The sequence below is a fragment of the Arachis ipaensis genome, chromosome B9 (assembly GCF_059453495.1).
Source record: "Arachis ipaensis isolate K30076 ecotype BB chromosome B9, ASM5945349v1, whole genome shotgun sequence".
Classification (NCBI taxonomy): domain Eukaryota; kingdom Viridiplantae; phylum Streptophyta; class Magnoliopsida; order Fabales; family Fabaceae; genus Arachis; species Arachis ipaensis.
The window spans coordinates 130,355,854-130,374,518 of record NC_142444.1 but is presented as its reverse complement, the minus strand read 5'-3'; the positions used below and the strand labels follow the sequence as shown (position 1 = coordinate 130,374,518).

The 18,665-nt window shown below is 35.5% G+C and overlaps 1 protein-coding gene across 1 annotated transcript; it reads right to left on the bottom strand.

Moving 5' to 3' along the window:
- Nucleotides 1-7,470: 7,470 nt before the first annotated feature.
- LOC148546315 (uncharacterized) lies at nt 7,471-8,130 on the bottom strand. The gene has a single exon (XM_088499187.1). The coding sequence runs from the start codon at nt 8,128-8,130 to the stop codon at nt 7,471-7,473; it is 660 nt and encodes a 219-aa protein (XP_088355313.1).
- Nucleotides 8,131-18,665: the final 10,535 nt, after the last annotated feature.

Here is an 18,665-nt window from a genome sequence, read left to right as displayed (position 1 = left end):
TGTTGATATTGGTGGTGTGCTTGTTGTTATTGGGTGTTAAAATTAAAGTGGTTAAAGGGGAGATGGTGGAAAATTTTGAGGTTTAGGATTTAAGAAAAAAAAAAAAAAAAGAGGACAATGGTAGTTTTTACTGTGTTGATTTGGAAAAGAAAGAATTAAATCGAGGGTTTCAAAAGTTGGAAATAATAAAAATGATAGAGATACATAGTTTTAAAATTTGAGATAATATTTTGACAAAAATAAAATAAATTAAATATATGAGTATTTTTGTTAAATAAAATTTAAGTTTTATAGATATAACATTTATTTATTTATTTATTTATTTATTTTTGAATAATATTATTAGCATTCTGAATTTTTATAGATAAAGATGATTATTTACTCACAAATAATAAAATAGAATTGCTTTTAGTTCTTTAGAAATCATCACTTCTTCAAATATTATAGTGGTTTTTTTTTTTTTTTTGTGACTAAATATTATAGTGGTTTGACTCTGCTATTTTGGTTCTAAGTGTATCTAATATGAACTTGTGGAAATGCTCATGTTTTGGCCAAAGGAATATATATATATATACCACTAATAATTCAGGGTTAAAAGTTTACCTTTTTTTATATAAATAATGAAACCACTTTGCTCTTGAGTGGAATTCTCCATCATCTTATATTATGTTCTTAACAACAATATAAGCCACCCATATTGAATTAATTTTCTTCATATATATATATATATATATATATATATATATATATATATATATATATATATATATATATAAAATATTAGGATATAAGATATGAACGAAACCAACAAATGTGAGTGGAATGTACTGAAATTTAGCAAAGTATAGTGCCTACATAGTGTCAATTCAGTTGAATTAGAATGTTAAACCACGTCCCGCTTATTTTTTATTGATTTGAGTTTAGTTAACATGTATTTTAAGAGCAAAAATTAATATTATAAATTAAAAAAATAATTATAAAAAAATGTAAAATTTAGTTTCTAATATAAATATTATGTATTTACTAAAATAAAAATTTTAAAATCTTCTATTAATTGTTAAAGCATGTATTAGCTAAACTATTTTTTATTATATTCTTTTTCTGTGGAATATATATTAATTACTTTGTGAAATATAGTGTGGCAATATATTAATATTTCCATACGTGGATAGTGGATACAGGTTCTTAGCTTGATTCTAAATTAGACTAACAAGGCTTTATTCGACAAATTAAATAGATAATAATCTCTGATGTCTGATCTCATAGTTTTTTAATGCAACTTTATGTGACAACTCTATTAATGAAAATGAAAGGCAGGGAAATAATTGAGAGGTTTGAGTGCACGCTATCAAGTTTTTAACTAGTTTTTTAATTAATTATTGAATGCTAATTAATTATTTGATTACTAAAAGGAATCGTTGGGTTACCTTTTGTTAAAATTGACCCAGTAATTAACTTGTATATATTCTCAGTTAGGATTTCATGCAATGTACCTTAAGCAAGTAAAAGTTATACTGCATTACTTGGTAAGTTAAAAAGTGCATGAAATGGCGTAGACCAAATTCGTAATAAGTTTTACTTTTCATGTATTGAGTTTTTTTTTTTTTTTTTTTTTTTTTAAATATTCTAACTCATCATTTTGAATATTAACGAAGTCTGTTTATAATAAAAAATAGTTATCATTTTTGTATTTAAAAAAGTTAGAATAACAAATATTTGAAAAAGAAAATTATTGCTTAAGGTGTTTGACAAATAATAAAAAGAGACAGAACATTTTGTTAATAATAAATCCGAAAAGTTAAAGTATGATTGACAAGAATTGCCATTTAGCCAAATTGTTAGAAATTTCCTAGTCATTATATAAAAGCACGTGGCGTGAGCCAAAGTTACAATAATTGTCCAATGCCCATGATGCTTTATAAAAGATAAAATTGATATGATGATATATACATGAATAAATAACTTAATTAATTTTTTTTAAAAAATTTAAAATATAAGAATTTATATTAAAAATAATTTATAAATAAATTATTTTATATTTAAAAATTATTATAAAAATATTTATTTTAAAGTTGTTTAATAAATAAAAATAATAAAATAATTTTTTAAAATGTCAATTTTTTAATTTTTTTTTAAATTTTTTAATTTTTTTTAAATTTTTTAAAAAATATTTAAAAATATACTAAGCACATTAATGTAACTTTTTATAAGTAAAAGCTAAAAAATAGTTTTTAAAACTTTTTAAACGGATCCTTATACACATTAATTCACTACCAAAAATATAAAATAAAAAAGTAAAAAAAAAAAAGTAAATTTGTGCAGATAAATTAAAAATATTACACAATTTTTTTATTTTATTTTTTATTTTATGTATGAATTTGAGTATGAATTTGTTATATATAAGATATATTTGGGTATTTATTATTATATATATTATTCATCTATATAAAACTATGCATTATATGTATTAACTAGTTAACCAACAATATATAACTAATCTAGTGGAACCATTAAAATAATTGTAATCACAAATATTTTTTTTATTAACAACAGAGCTAAAGTCCAAAAAAAGAGAATTAACTAAAAATTATTTTAGAGTAAACCGTTTCTACAGCATTATTAAAGAAATGTAAGAAAATACAAGGTGATAATAAAAAAAGAAATTACAACCATAATTTAAATTATGACCAAAAGGTGCTAATTTATCGGCACAAAAGTTTGCTTCCCTGAATTCATGGTGAAGAGTCCAGCTACTGAGTCTGTTGCACCTGATCCTTATTACTGATACAAGAGCTCCTACCGAATGTAAGTTGTCCAAATCCTGAGAACATAGCTGCACTGCTACCGCTGAATCAACCTCAATTTCAACATGGGAGTGTCCCAAGTTGACGATTAGCTCAAGGTCGAAGAGTATGTCCCAAAGCTCTGCCGCAATCACAGGGCAAGCACCCAAATTCGCACTATAACAAGCTAAAAACTGACCATTGCTATCTCTAAGGATGCCACCACAAGCCGCTCTGCCATCCTTACTAACTGAGCCGTCCGAATTCAGCTTGATAAAAGGAGGAGGAGGTGGCTGCCACTTACTAAACTTCTCTGCAAAAGTTTTCACTCTTCTCCTAGATTGCATAGATTCAGAATGAGCCCTATGATAGTTCTGTATCATATACCAGGCTATTTCATGAATCTTGCTTTCATCTGGAACTCTATCTTTGTCAAAGATAAAAGTGTTCTTTTAAAACCACAGGAAGTTTAACGTACTAGCAAATAGGAGGGGCTAAGGAACCCCTTTGAAGGGAGGTTGGAAAGATAAGTTCTCCATCAACCAAGGGATAAGAGGTTTGGTGAAGAAATTCTCCGGATCCAACCTGTCATCAATGGTCTTCCATGTTCTATACGCGACTAGACAGTCACGCAAGACATGGAGCAAAGATTCTGAGTTGCTGCCACAAACACCGCACAAAGCAGACTGAGCTATGTTTCTCCGAACACGCTCCTCATTCGTAAGAAGTGCATTATTGGCTACCAACCAGTAGAAACTGCGAAACCTTTGAGGGGCTTCCAACTTCCATATCCGAGTAAAAAGGCTCACATTTTCAGAACTAGCAGGAAAGACAAGGGAAGAACAAGCTAATTTTATGGAAAATACCCCATTCGGTGTTAGCATCCAAGCAATCGAATTCTTACCCAACTCCGCTTCTGGTGGCTTAATAGAGGCAAAGATTGAGAGCCAATCATCCCCCAAATTGTAACCGATACGGTCATAATTCCAATTATTATTCACAACATAGTCACAGACTTTTTCATCTCTCATGTTCGATGTTACCTCTGTTTGGGCAAAGTCCATCAAGCAATGAACACCTGGGATCCAATGATGCTTCCAAAAATCCACGGTCTGACCTGAACCAACCCTCCAGATAAGGTTCCTTTCAAATTATTTCCAAATGTGAGAGATACCTTTTCAAGCGTTAGACATACGTTGAAGATGCTTCATCAAAGGGATGGTATCATCACCACACCTATATTTACTGCGAAGGACCTGTACCCAGAGAGAATCCCTATTAAGAATTAACTTCCAGGCCAGTTTCATCAGATTTGCATCGTTCATCACTCTGGCAGATCTAAATCCCAGGCTTCCAGATTTCTTCGGTGAGCACAGCTTCTTCCAACTAAGTGGGTTTTCTTACCAGAGTTATTACCTCCCCATACAAAGCTCCTACATATACTGTCAATCTTATCACAAACCCTCAAGGAAATTCTCATGGTCTGCATAATATAGGTTAGAATTGAAGCTAAAGCCGATTAGGTCAAAGTAACTCTGCCTGCCAGAGAGAGATTACGAGCCTTCCACGTACTCAACCAACTCATCATCCTATCAATAATAAACTGAAAGTCCTCAGTTTTAGTACAGCCATGGAGGAGAGGAATACCCAAGTATTTTTCCAGGTTTGAAGTTAGTCGCAAACCTAAGACTTCACTCAGCGCCCTCTTACGACTGAAATTCATATTCTCAGAGAAGTAGACGCAAGACTTATCTGACTTTCTAACCAGAACACCGACAAAACAGCTCAAGAATACCGCGAGTTAACTCCACCTGCTCCATTGATGCTTTACCAAATAGAACGATATCATCAGCAAAACATAAATGTGACAGCTTCGGACCTCCCCTATTTAGAGTGATTGGCTCCCAGATATTATGCTTAACTGCCATTGTGATGATTTGTGATAGCCATTCGATACACAACACAAATAAGTAAGGTGACATGGGGTCACATTGTCGGATACCCCTAGAAGGAACGAAAAGGTCCCAAGGAGTCCCATGCCACAATAGATTCATGTTTGCAGACGAATAGCAACTCACTATCAAATCGGTCAGATTCCGCGGTAAACCTGCCTCCTGAAGAGTATTCTGGATAAATCTCCAATTCAACTTGTCATAAGATTTTTCAATATCTATCTTAATTGCCATATAACCAGAAGTCTCTTTCTTAGATTTCATAGAGTGTATAGCCTCCTGTGCCACTAAAATATTATCAACACTTTGCCTCCCGAGGACAAAACTGCACTGAGCAGGGCTTATGAGTTTGGACATGACTTCTTTCAACCTGTTGGATATAATTTTAGTAACTATCTTATAAGAGACGTTACACAATCCAATAGGTTGAAAGTGACTAAAATTCTCAGGAACCTCCCTCTTCGGAATCAGAGAAATATAAGTATTGTTAACCTTCTTTATTTCTTCATGATCCACAAATACCTTTTTCACCCAATCTTCAACAGAGGTCTTCACAAGGCTCCACTTGCTCTGGTAAAACATAGGGGGAAGACCGTCTGGTCCCGGGGCTTTCCAAGCTCCCATAGAAAAGATAGCCGCAGAGACTTCTTCCACTGCAACCATACGATCCAGGCGCCCAACCTCTTCGGACGTCAAAACAGGGAACAGACCGGAAGCTACTAACTTCTCATATGGCTGATCATCAGTATAAAGTGAAAGAAAGTGATTAATCCCCAATTACTGAAGCTGAACAGTGTCATCTACCCAATCACCGTGTTGGTTCTTAAGCATTGTCACTCTATTTCTACATCTTCTAGCAGTTGCCAAATTATGCAAGTAGGAGGTATTGCGATCCCCATAGTTTATCCACTTGCATCTTGAACATTGTTTTCAAAGTATCTCCTCTTGAATCAAAATTGCTTCTAGTTCTTTTCATAACTCAGTTTGGAGTTTCTCCAAAAAAGGATTCACTTCGAAACCAAATTTCAAGGATATACCATTCAGTCTGGCCAAAATTCTATTCTTTTTTCGATGAATATCACTAAAAACTTCCTTGTTCCAAACCTTTGCGGCTTCCATAAAATTAGCCACATTTTGGTCCAAAGAAGTTTCATCCTTCTAGTTCGTCTTTAACATAGAATTAAAGTTCTCATGAGTCAACCATGAAGCCAGAAACCGAAAGCGACGACAAGAGGATGCAGCAGTACTATCAACCCAAAGCTCTAGAAAAATTGGGACATGGTCTGATTTGAGTTTGGGAAGATGTTTCACCACGATGCTACTAAAGCGTTGGGACCAAGCTGCATTAGTTATATATCTATCCAACCGTCTTCTAATAATTCCTTTTTGCTAGGTAAACGGCTGACCTTTAAAGCCCAGGTCCTGCAACCCACACTCTAATAGGCAATCCGTAAAATGATCATGGTCTCTAGAGAGACCAGAGTTACCCCCTGTATCGGTAGCAGATAAGACACAGTTAAAGTCCCCTCCTACACACCACTCGCTAGTCAAATTATCAGCAATGCTTTTCAGACCTTTCCATAGACTAGTTCTCAGCCAAATTTGTGGGGAGCCATAAACAACCGTAAAGAGCCAAGGACTTTCCAAACCATATTCTAAGTTTCATGTGGACATATTGTCTATGAGACATAAGGACCTCAACATTCCAAAAATTTGAATTCCATAAAATCCATATGCCCCCTGAAAAAATCGACACCTTCTTCAAGAAACCAATCTGAGAAACCAAATCTCTTTGCAATCTTATTCGTCTTTGGACCCGATAGATGAGTTTTCAAAAGACACAACATATTACAATTGAAATTCCTACATAAATCTTTAACCAAAGTAGAAAAACCTTTGCTACTAACACCTCTATAGTTCCAAGTAATAATATTCATGGGAAAATAAAAACAAGGAATAGAAGAGACAACCAACCGAAGCAGCCTTAATCAAGTAGAGCAGGAAGCTGGTGTGGTATCCACCACCATCCTTACGGACTCATCCTCTGCTGCCAGGGAATCCGTATGATTCAGGCATAAGCTAAGAATTTGAGTTGATCCAGGATCCGGCAGGTTTGCAGTCGCCAGTACTTCTTCTTTCGCACTTCCCCTCATAAACTTTAGTGCTGCGAGAGCCTCCTTCGAGGGTTGATAAATCTGAGTGAAAGGCACGCCATCTAAGAACAGCGCTTCATCCCCCGCCACATACTTCATCTGCTTCATCAAATTTAAAGTCCTCCAGTACTCTGTATCTTTTCGCTCCAAGTTAACTTTAGAGACCCCCTCCACCACTTCTTTTCCTTTTACCAATGATTCCTCAGTGATCTTTGCTCCACCCTCCTTCTCACGAGAATCCCTCCCTTCTTGGGTTTTAGAAGTACCTTTCGGCCCAGCTAGCCGGCTCTTAGAGGAGGAGGTGTGTTTGGACAGCTCTAGCTTCTTAGTCTTTCCCGCTTGTACTAAGTGCTTATTTGATACGAAACCTTCTTTATGAACATGTGCTCCCCTATCGGACTCCTCTTGTCCTGCATATTCCAAAGATTGAAAATGCGAACTTGACCCAATTGGGTTGCCTGTCTGGATTGAGGTCCCGACATTACCGTTGCTTCGATTAAACCTGTGTTGGGATTTCTTAACCAACATCCACGGTCCAAACACTCCTGAAGATTCAGCTCTTGCCGTCAAATTTAAAATCCCCTAAGCCACGGGATTTTGTTCCAACACATTAGGCGAAGGTTGAGATGGATAAGGAACAATTAAATTTGAATTGTCTGCAATAACCGCCATTGTTGCATCTCGAGGATCCCCGAAGACCTTACCACCGTCCATTGTAGCTTCTCTGCTCTCCTTCTCTGGTTTTTGACTCTCTGGGCAACTATCAATTTTATGCCCAAACTTACCGCAACCAAAGTAGATAAGATGAAGACCTTCGTACTCTACCTTAAACTCCTTTCCGAGAACTTTAGTAGCTGGGACAAGCTGGTTTTGCAGATCCACCTCCATGTATAAGTGGGAAAACTTTCCCCTAGAGTGTATAGAAGTAGTTTGATCAATTTTTAACATTGTTCCAATCTTTTCACCTGCCCTCCATAAGAAGTGATAGATGTAGAGTTCAACCGGTAGCTCCAAAATTCTCACCCATACCGCTAATTTTTGCATCGCATCCTCTGACGGTTGAAACAACGGCCTCCATCTTTGTATTAACAGGTAGTGCCCTACTACCTGCCACGGGCCTTCAAAGAGCGCGTGTTTATAGTCACCTTCGTTGCCAAAACGCACCAGGAAGAACTCTCTGGTTAGATCAATCACCTTAACATCCCCATTCTTAGACCAAACACGTTGAACCCACGAGTCCATAGATCAAAATCCAATATTCTTACCGAGTACCTTGACAATAAGAGAAAGCTTCCATGGACAACACCATTTGTCATATTTTGCCAAACTCACCTCAACCTCTGGCTTTGGATTGAAGGGAGCTGCTTTGTCGGCACCGTCTTCAGAGACCTCCTCAACATATAGTCCTCCGCCACCATCTGAACAATTTCTTCCGGTGAAAGAGACGTTCCTGCACCTCCCATCAAGAGACTATCCTTATAAGAGACTTCGCATACTCTGCTTTTGCCGTTTGACTTCAGCTTTGACGAGGTCGCTCCTTTTTCAAAACCGGATGGTACCCTATGTTCCTTCTCCTGGCTACTCTTAAAACTTGGGGATCCATTCACAGGTTGCAGATCTATGTCTGCCGATCCTCCGTTCTCCTTCGCCTCTGCGTCTAGTAGCACTTCATCCCCGTTAGGTTTGACCTTCTTAGTGCTGCGGTTCATCAAGTCTTCCTCTTGGGAAGTCGTTTCGTCGGGCGCCGTCACTCTCTCACTCATTAGGGTTTTTAACCAATAACGATATGAATATTGTAATCACAAATATGTGAATTTATTAAGTGCTCTTCTTACATTCTAATTTAAAACAAAAAAAAACAAAATCTCCCTTAATAACACTTAAATTCACTCCATATTCAAGTTGCATTCAAAACAACTGATAGAGTGAAAGAATATATTGAAAGTGAACAAAGAGGGCCAGTCAGTTAATCAAGTTTATCTAGCTGTTAAGTTTGTTAGGAGGTTAGTTAAGTCTGCTGATCTGGCATCTTCAGAAACTTCTAGTGTATGCTATATAAGTCTTGTACTGCTGTAAGTCTCAGTCAATGCAATGAAATCCTTCACTGTTCATATCACTCTTCTCTGAACTCTCTCTTCTCTCTCACTCATTTTCCTTGCTCTCACTCACCAGTCTCTGATTCCTTCATAGTATCAGAGCTGGTCTTCTAATGGAAAACGAAACCCTAACCATGACAGATTCAGGAAGCACCCACAGCTCAGCACAAACGGCGAGCTCACTAGGCTTTGTTGCAACCCCGATCTACATGAAGCTCGACAGCGACAACTTCTTGCAGTGGAAGAATCAGGTAGAGGCAATGATCGAAGGAAATGACCTATTGAACCACATCACTGGAGTTGGAATTCCGCATCAATTTCTTGAAAATGGCGACATTAATCCAGAATTTAAGAAATGGAAAAGGCAAGATGCCTTGCTTAAATCTTGGCTTTTGGCGGCAATGACGAAACCCTACACTACTCGGATGGTTGGTTGTGTATTCACCTATCAGATCTGGAACAGGTTAGAGACTCACTTTGCCTCTCAAATTAAGGCTAGAATTATGCAATTAAGGAACAAATTGAGCAACACTCGAATAGGATCCTCCGTAAACGAGTATGTACTGTCAATAAAAGGCACAATTGATGCGTTAGTGTCAGTAGGCGAGACAGTGAGTGAGAGCAACCATGTTAATGCACTCCTTCATGGCCTAACCGAAGAGTATGTGCCTTTGCTCACCTTACTGCTAACAAGATCGCAAGGTATTACAGTTGGAGAGTTAGAGGCTGTGCTTTTTGCCAATGAAAGTATGTTAGAAAGATTTAGAAAATCTTAGGTGAATCAAGTAGCTTATGCACATGTAGCACAATCCAGTTATACAAATCAAGAAAGCTTGCAAGAAAGCCCTCAGTATCAAGCTAACTGGACTCAAACAAGAAATTTTCGAGGAGGCTCCCGAGGCAGGGGAAGATTCAACAGAGGAGGAAGGCATCCCTCTGGTTTTAGAAAATAACAGCAATATGATGATAGGTTGAGAAATCAGAATTATGAAAGAACACAGAGTCAAAACTATGAAAGATCAAACTATGAGAGGCCTCAATGTCAACTATGCAACAAGATTGGCCACACAGCCAAAACTTGTTGGTACAGGTATGAAGAAGACTCACAGCCGCATGGAAGAAGCACCAACAAACCACACCAACTTGAACAACCAGAGGCTAATTACAGCACTGTGATAGCAAATCCAGCAACTCTCACTGATTCTGTTTGGTATCCGGACTCAGGTGCAACACGTCACATGACTCCCAACCCTCACAATGTAGCTGAAAAGGAGAATTATAACGATGCAGAACAAGTTGTTGTTGGCAATGGAACAAGTTTGAGCATTAATTCTGTTGGAAAAGCCTATTTTAAAACTGAATTGAGCTCTAAACATCTCATTATGCAGAAATTGTTGCTAGTACCCGATATAACTAAGAACCTATTAAGTGTGTATCAATTTTGTTGTGATAACAATGTTCTCTTTGAATTTCATTCTCATGGCTGATGTGTCAAATTCCAAGATTCTAAAGATTTGCTTTTGAATGGAACTCTTAAAAAAGGCATGTATAAGCTGTTGAATTTTCATCCTGTTCAAGCACCTGCTACACTGCTCAGTTCAATGGAGTCACATTCACAGTCAACTTTAGATCCATACATGTTGTGGCATTCTCGTCTTGGACATGCCTCACATAATATAGTCTCAAAAGTTTTACAGCATTGTAATTTTTCTTTTCCTACAAATAAGCCACTTTGTACCTCTTGTTGCATTGGCAAATCTCACTCTTTACCCTTTCCTGAGTCTCAAACAGTGTATAATGCTCCTTTAGAGCTTGTGTACTCTGACATTTGGGGTCCAACTCCAATGTCTGATTGCAATGGAAACAATTACTTTATAAACTTTATTGATTTATATTCTAGATTTACTTGGCTATATCTGATCAAAAGTAGAGCTCAATTAAAAACAGTTTTTGTGCATTTCCAACACATGGCTGAGCTTCAGCTTAATGCCAAACTTAAGGTTTTTTAGAGTGATAATGCTGTAGAGTATGTGAGTTTGTCCAAATTATTGCAGGAGCAGGGTGTTATTCACAGGTTTTCATGTCCACATGTCCACCAGCAAAATGGCACAGCTGAGAGGAAGCATAGGCACGTTGTGGAAATGGGGCTAACCATGCTCGCAGCAGCGTCTATGCCACTCAAGTTCTGGGGTGAAGCCTTCACTACAGCAGTCCAACTGATCAATATCTTGCCAACTCCAGTGCTGAATGGAGTATCCCCAACTAAAAAACAGTTCAACAAGAAGCCATCCTATGAAAACCTCAAGGTCTTTGGTTGCTTGTGTTTTCCTCACCTGAGGCCCTACAAATAAGCTTGACTTTATATCCTCACCAAGTGTATTTCTTGGTTATGGCACCTCTCATAAGGGTTACAAATGTCTCACAAATTCTGGAAAAGTGGTCATTACAAGATATGTTGTGTTTGATGAAGCCACATTCCTCTTCAAAGATCCTTCCTTCGGTTTCTATTGCCCACCCAGTCTCGAATCATCACCTGCTATTTCACAGCCACTACCATATATTTCTATTATCCCTCACCAAGCCAAGCAACTCTCCTCACAACTAACCTCAGCTTCTGCCTTGCCCATAACAACAGTCTCACCTACCATCCCATCTTCAACCCCAACACATAATCCATCTCCTATATTGCCTTCCCCCTCCTCGTCCCCAACCCTTTCCCACAGGGCCCCATCAGATGTCCGGATTCCAATTCTAATAGCTGATTTAGAAACAATTCCACCTTCTGTTTATGTTGTTAACACTCATCCAATGGTGACTAGAAGCAAGGCGGGTATTGTTAAGCCTCATGTTTTTGTTGCAAGTATGGAGCCAAGGTCTGTCAAGCAAGCATTAGATGACCCAAAGTAGAAGAGTGCCATGGAGTCTGAATTTGCAGCTCTTCTAAGGAATAATACCTGGTCCCTGGTTCCTCTCCCAGCCGGCAGGGAAGCTATTGGGAGCAAGTGGGTCTTTCACCTCAAGTACAATGCTGATGGAAGTCTTCAAAAGCACAAGGCCAGACTTGTTGCTCAGGGTTTCTCCCAAAGACCTGGGTTTGATTTTACAGAGACATATAGCCCTGTTGTCAAGCCAACATCCATCCGAGTCATACTGACCATTGCACTGGCAAATTCGTGGCCTATACGCCAATTAGACATGAATAATGCCTTTCTCCATGGTGAATTGCATGAAGATGTCTATATGAGACAGCCACAGGAATTCACTGTTGGTGATGGTTCATTGGTTTGCAAGCTTACCAAGGCTCTCTATGGGTTGAAGCAAGCCCCAAGAGCCTGGTATTTCAAGCTCTCTACTGCTCTTCGAGGTCTAGGGTTCATTGCCACCAAGTTTGATGTTTCGGTCTTTGTTCGGCACACTTCATCCTCTCTTGCTTATGTTCTCATTTATGTTGATGATATACTCATCACTGGTAGCTCAGAAAGCGAAATATCTGATGTTATTCAACGGCTGAACTCTGCCTTTGCTCTAAAGGACATGGGTCCTTTGCATTATTTCTTGGGAATTCAGGTTACTAAAACCAGTGATGGCGGACTGCTCCTGACACAGAGTAAATATGTTCAAGACCTGCTGCTCAAAGCAGGAATGTTAGGGTGCAAACCATGCCATACACCTTTGCCCTCCACCTTGAAAATTCAGGCCACAGGGGGAGCTGAGTTTGCAAACCCTCATATGTATCGCTCAGTGGTGGGGAGTCTGCAATATCTCACCATTACCAGACCTGAACTAGCATACAGTGTGAACAAAGTAGCACAATTTATGCAGCATCCACTAGAGACACATTGGAAGCTGGTCAAACGAATCCTCGATATGTTGGTGGCACTACAACCTATGGCTTGAAGATTGACAAAGCTTCACCCACTTCCTTGCTGACACTAAAAGCATATTGTGATTCCAACTGGGCAGGGGATCCCAATGATCGCAAATCAGTTGGAGGCTTCTGTGTCTATTTGGGCAGGAATTTAATATCGTGACAGTCTAAGAAACAAGGGGCAGTAGCCAGATCCAGCACAGAGGCTGAGTACAGGGCATTAGCAGACTTAGTTGCTGAACTAATCTAGATAAAAGGATTGTTAAGTGAGCCAAAGTGGAATGTTCCTGAAGCCCCATGGCTTATTGCGACAATCAGAGTGCAGTCTTGCTGGCAGCAAATCCCATTCTCCACTCAAAAACGAAACATTTTGAGATTGACTTGCACTTCGTAAGGGATTATGTGACAAGAAATGAGGTTCAGGTAAGTCATATACCAGGCTCAGCTCAGATTGCTGACACTCTCACCAAGGCTCTTCCATCAGCAGCGTTCCTTGATCTCAGAGGCAAACTCAAGGTGCAGAACTCTGAAGATTCAGCTCCCTTGAGTTTGAGGGGACATGATAGAGTGAAAGAAGATATTGAAAGTGAACAAAAAGGGCCAATCAGTTAATCAAGTTTATCTATCTGTTAAGTTTGTTAGGAGGTTAGTTAAGTCTGCTGATCTGGCATCTTAAGAAACTTCTAGTGTATGCTATATAAGTTTTGTACTGTTGTAAGTCTCAGTCAATGCAATAAAATCCTTCACTGTTTATATCACTCTTCTCTGATCTGAACTCTCTCTTCTCTCTCACTTATTCTCCTTGCTCTCACTTACCAGTCTCTGATTCCTTCACAACAAAAAAACCATAATTTCCTATTCTGTTCCATTATTCTGTTTCTTTGGTTAATCATTTTTGAATATGTTGTAACACTCCCACAATCATCTTTTCCCTGGCTCGTCCCTTTTTCCTTTTTCCCCCCTGATTTTGTCCGTGACTTTTTGATGTGTATGAGTGTATTTTATGATTTCATTAATCTTTTTTTATGTGCTTCGAGTTTTTTGGATAATTATTTATTTTTTACTTTTATCTGATTGGGATGTTATTTTTTTTAATGTGCTTTGGTTATAAAAGAAAAAAAATGAAGTTTAAACATATATTGATGACTTAAATTGAAATAGTGATGAAGAAAAAGAACTAACAACACGGTGTTAGTTGTTGATTTAACCGTAAAGATGAAAAAAAAAAATTTTGAATTCAACAGCATTCGCAAGTGAGATGCGGTTTTTATTTGAATATATGAAATGATTAGCTAAAAATGGTATAGAAAGAGTAAGGTGAGATGAGATATGGTTGTTTTTTCTTTTTAAAACATTATTATATCGTCGATCAAAGATTAATTAGTCTTATATATAGCCAATGAAAGGAAAATGGTTCAATATTAAAGGTAAACTGATATTTAACCTCAAATAAGTATTCAACACTGTCAATGGCAGTTACTGACTATAGGATGCTTAGCTTCCATTTTAATTAATTTGACTTTTGACTCTAAAATAAGTCTTACGATTGAATACTTACCACCAAATTAAAAATTGAGAAATCATAAAAATAGTGCCATTTTAGCTTAAAGGGTTGATGATTAATCTATATTTTTGAAATGAGAAATGTTAGGGAGTTAGTAGAATTTGTGATGTGTAATTATCAATTAGTCATTATCAATATTTTTAATGGTGTGAGATGACATCTAATGATATAAGATTACTCATTTTTTTTATGGTTAAGTGTTGGCCAAATTTTAATAAAAGTACTGGTTTTTTAAATTTTTTCTTTTAAAAAATAGAGAAGGAAAAAGTTGAAAAAGAATGACCGAGTCATATAGTAATTATCCTTAAAAAGTTATTGGATATTTTGAGAGAGAGAGAGAATAACTATTGGGAGGTCTGTGACAATGTTAAAGTAAAAAGAAAATAAAAACTTAAAGAAGCTATGGCTTATTCCCTATAAAATAAGTGACATTTTGTTTTGATTTCTATAAAAAGAATCTTTTATTATTCCCAAAAACCTCAAAAATTTTTATTTCAATAGTTCCATGAAATGCTAATATTGTATCTCTTGTCATATTAGCATTTTTTCAATGTGGTCGCCGGTTGGAGATATTCATTGTTGAGTAGGGTGGCTAATTTTTTTTAACTTTTTAGCATAATTGAGAAATGTGATAGTTAATTGTTGATTGAAAGGCTTAAAGTTTGAGAATTTTTTTAGTAAAGAGGGTAAATTAATCGAAAAACAAAGATTGTAACTAAAATTTTAAGTAGAGTGTGTATTTTATACGATGTTTAAAACAAACAATCTTTATTATTTATTCAATTTCATTTTTTACTGTAGTATTACTCAAAAAATTTTATTTCTTTTTTAAAATAAAAAAACTAAAAGTCACATATTAAAAACTTATTTAGCCCATGTATTATATATACTGAAAAATGTGTATGATTGTTGAAAGATGTTTTGTATGTGGGAGGCTCTGATGCATGCATGTTGGTGTGATGGATCTGCTTTGGAGAAGTGTACGTAGGTGCGTATTTGAAGATTTGCAGAAGTGCCTAACAGATACATACCGTGTACACCTAAAACTGTTTTAGTAGTGTCTTCTTTCCTCTATGATCCAATTCATCATATTATACACATATATATAACAGTCATGATCTTGGCATTATTATTTGTCCTTTTTAAATTTAATAATGCTTACCTAATATAGTAAGAAAACGCTTTATTCTTGGTTAATGGAAACCACTTTAATTTCAAATTGGTAGCCAGAATGCATGCAAGAGACAGTAGTGGACCTCCCTTGATATTCATATCAACTTAACTTTCTTGTCTTCATATCCAATAATCCCGTGCTCATTCGGTATTAGGTAAACTTAATTATTTGAATCTTTCAATCGCTATTGGACAATGGACACAACATACATAAAGGATATATATATAGAGAGAGAAAGAGAGAGAATTGTTGATGATTAATGGACCACATCTTCTCTTGGCAAGGCGCACTTTGGTGAAAATTAAATGGGATTATATAATTTGATAATGATAATTGCTAGAAATTAGTTTATTATTGTCGGATTTTAAAGATAGATTTTGACTGTTGACTGGCAAAATTTGTAATGAATTTTCATTGATAATGGCAGTGTGCGTGGTTAGAAAAATTATAAGTAATTTTTAAGAATTTTAAGATAGAAATATTATATATTTTTATGTTTGGTTTAAAGTTTAAAAGATTATTTTTAAATAAGTTTGATTTTAGAGAGTCAAAATATTATTATTTTATTTTATTTTAGAGAGTTAAAATATTATCATTTTAATTTCTACTTTCTCTTGGTTATATTTAATTTTTATTAGGGGTGTTCATCCCTATATCCGAATCTGATCTGAAAATTGTGGATATGAATTTGATTCGCAAGACTATTGGATTGGTGGATCGATCCGATTCGCATACTAATAGGATTAGATTGCGGATTTTGTGTAGGTATTCACGTATTCGCGTATCCGCAAAAATAAAGAAATAAATAAGTAAATATTCTTTTTTATGTTTTATTTCAACCAATAATTATCATATATATTGTATTATTTTAATTTATTATTTAAAAAAAATATGTTTAATATTATTTTAAGAGTAAATATATTTAATAATAGAAAAAATAAATTTTATTGATGTTTTTTTAGTAAAAATAAGGTTTTAAAAATATTTGTGTTTTGCGAATATATCTTATATCCGATTCGATTTGTAAATGTGCGGATCGGATCCAAACTTAAAAACGTGCGGATCGGATCTAAGCTTAAAAACTGCGGATATTAGATCCAATCTGATCCGATGATTTTAGTGCAGATCAGATCGAAATTTTGGTCATATCCGATCTGATCCGCGTTTACCCCTAATTCTTATGAGAATAGAATCTGAATAACAAAATAATACTTAAACTACACACATCCCAAGGTTGATTATGAAGTTGCGGATTTTGTATGTGTCATGAAAATGGTAAAAATTTATATACAGTTAATTTTACGTGAAGTTGATAAAAGGAAATTGTTAGATAAAAATTTAATCAAATTATTCAAATTATTTAACGGTTCTTAGCTATCAATTTTATGTAAATTAACTGTAGTTAAATTTTCATCCATAAAAATTGATATTAAAATAACAATAACACCGTTAAAACAAGTAAACCAAAAATGATTAAAGAAATGGAAATCAATGGAATAAAAGAGTTTTGGTTTTCGGATAATTCCTAAGATTATCTATCCTGGTCTATATAAGTTGTGTTAATGTGAAAGAATGAATTATTTTAATAAGTCAACCATCAATAGTGTGAAAAAGTCTATTGAAATTTACTAACTAGATTAATAATGTCCCATCAACCAATTAACCATTAATAGTCTGAAAAGTCAGTTGAAGTTATACTAGTTAAGTCAGTGTAAGACCCAACCCCTTTGATGAAAAAAAGTTATGCAAGATATTAATGTAATTAGAGTGAAGTTGTCCTAATAAATTAACAACAATAATGTGAAAAGTCTATCAGAGTTAGTTTCTTAACCTAATAATTAACAAAGTCCTAATCGGATGACCATCAATAACGGGAAAAGTTAGTTAGAGTCATGTTAATTCAATTACCCCGGCCCAATTATCATTAATCATGAAATACAATTAAACTCAAGATTTTTCTAAATCTTATACCTTAAGTCGAAATAAGAAAAATAAAATTTAACATTGCAATATATAAAAATATAATTCTAAATTTACTAAAATGGTAAGGAAAGTAAAAATTACTCAATCAAACATAAATTCAAGGCAAAGAAAAAGTAAACATTCATGAAATTCTTCAAATAAGTTTCACTTGACACAAGAATTCATAAACATTGAATAAAGTAAAAATGAAGAACAATTGCAAACAAATTAAACTAGAAGCTTAAAGGAAATGAGTTTTGCAACTTGAATCTTGCAAAAAATTAAACAACTTCCATGCAATAACTCTAACTTAGAAGACTAAACCCTAATGATTGAAATAAAAATTTTATGAGCAGGGAGTGTTTTTCTCACTAACTATCCTAAAATTAATATAAAACTAAACTAATAATGAGTGAATACTTCAATCTCCATTGCCTCTTAATCCGTTTTTTCCTTCAGTTTCAATCTTCCTAAAATTAATCTTTAGCAGAAAATTCTCTTAAAATCACTGTGAACTGAAAAATGTGATAAGCATAAACGTTATAAATCTTAGACTCTTTTTCAACTACTCAAAATTTTCTTCAATTCGATCACTAATAACCAATGTCATGTATTTTGTTAACCAATGTCATGTATTTTGTTAGAGAATCATTAGAGAATCATTAGAATCATTTTAGATCAGTTAGTATCGTTTATATTTATATGACATATTTGTATATTAATTGTAGGATTCTATACTTTTATTACTTTGATTCATTTGGCACCTATATATACCCCTTGTACATTGTACTTTTCATCAACCTGAATAATACACAGAAACACTTTTCTCAGATTTCTCTCTTGTTTCTAACATGGTATCAAGAGCTTAGGTTATTTTTTTTCAGAAACAATTGGTTTCTACCTCCTTTATCTTGTTTCACCGGCAGTACTTTGTCCTCCGTTTTCGACTTCTTCCTGACGCCTTGGTTCGTCACTACCGCCACCTTACTCGTTGCAAGCTTTCTAACGCTGCCTACCGCCGCCGGACGCGCCCTCACGCGTCGCCAGAAGTTCGTCACCGCTTCAGGTTCTCTCTCCCCAGACGCCATCCAGAACCCTTGGATCCACGCCCAA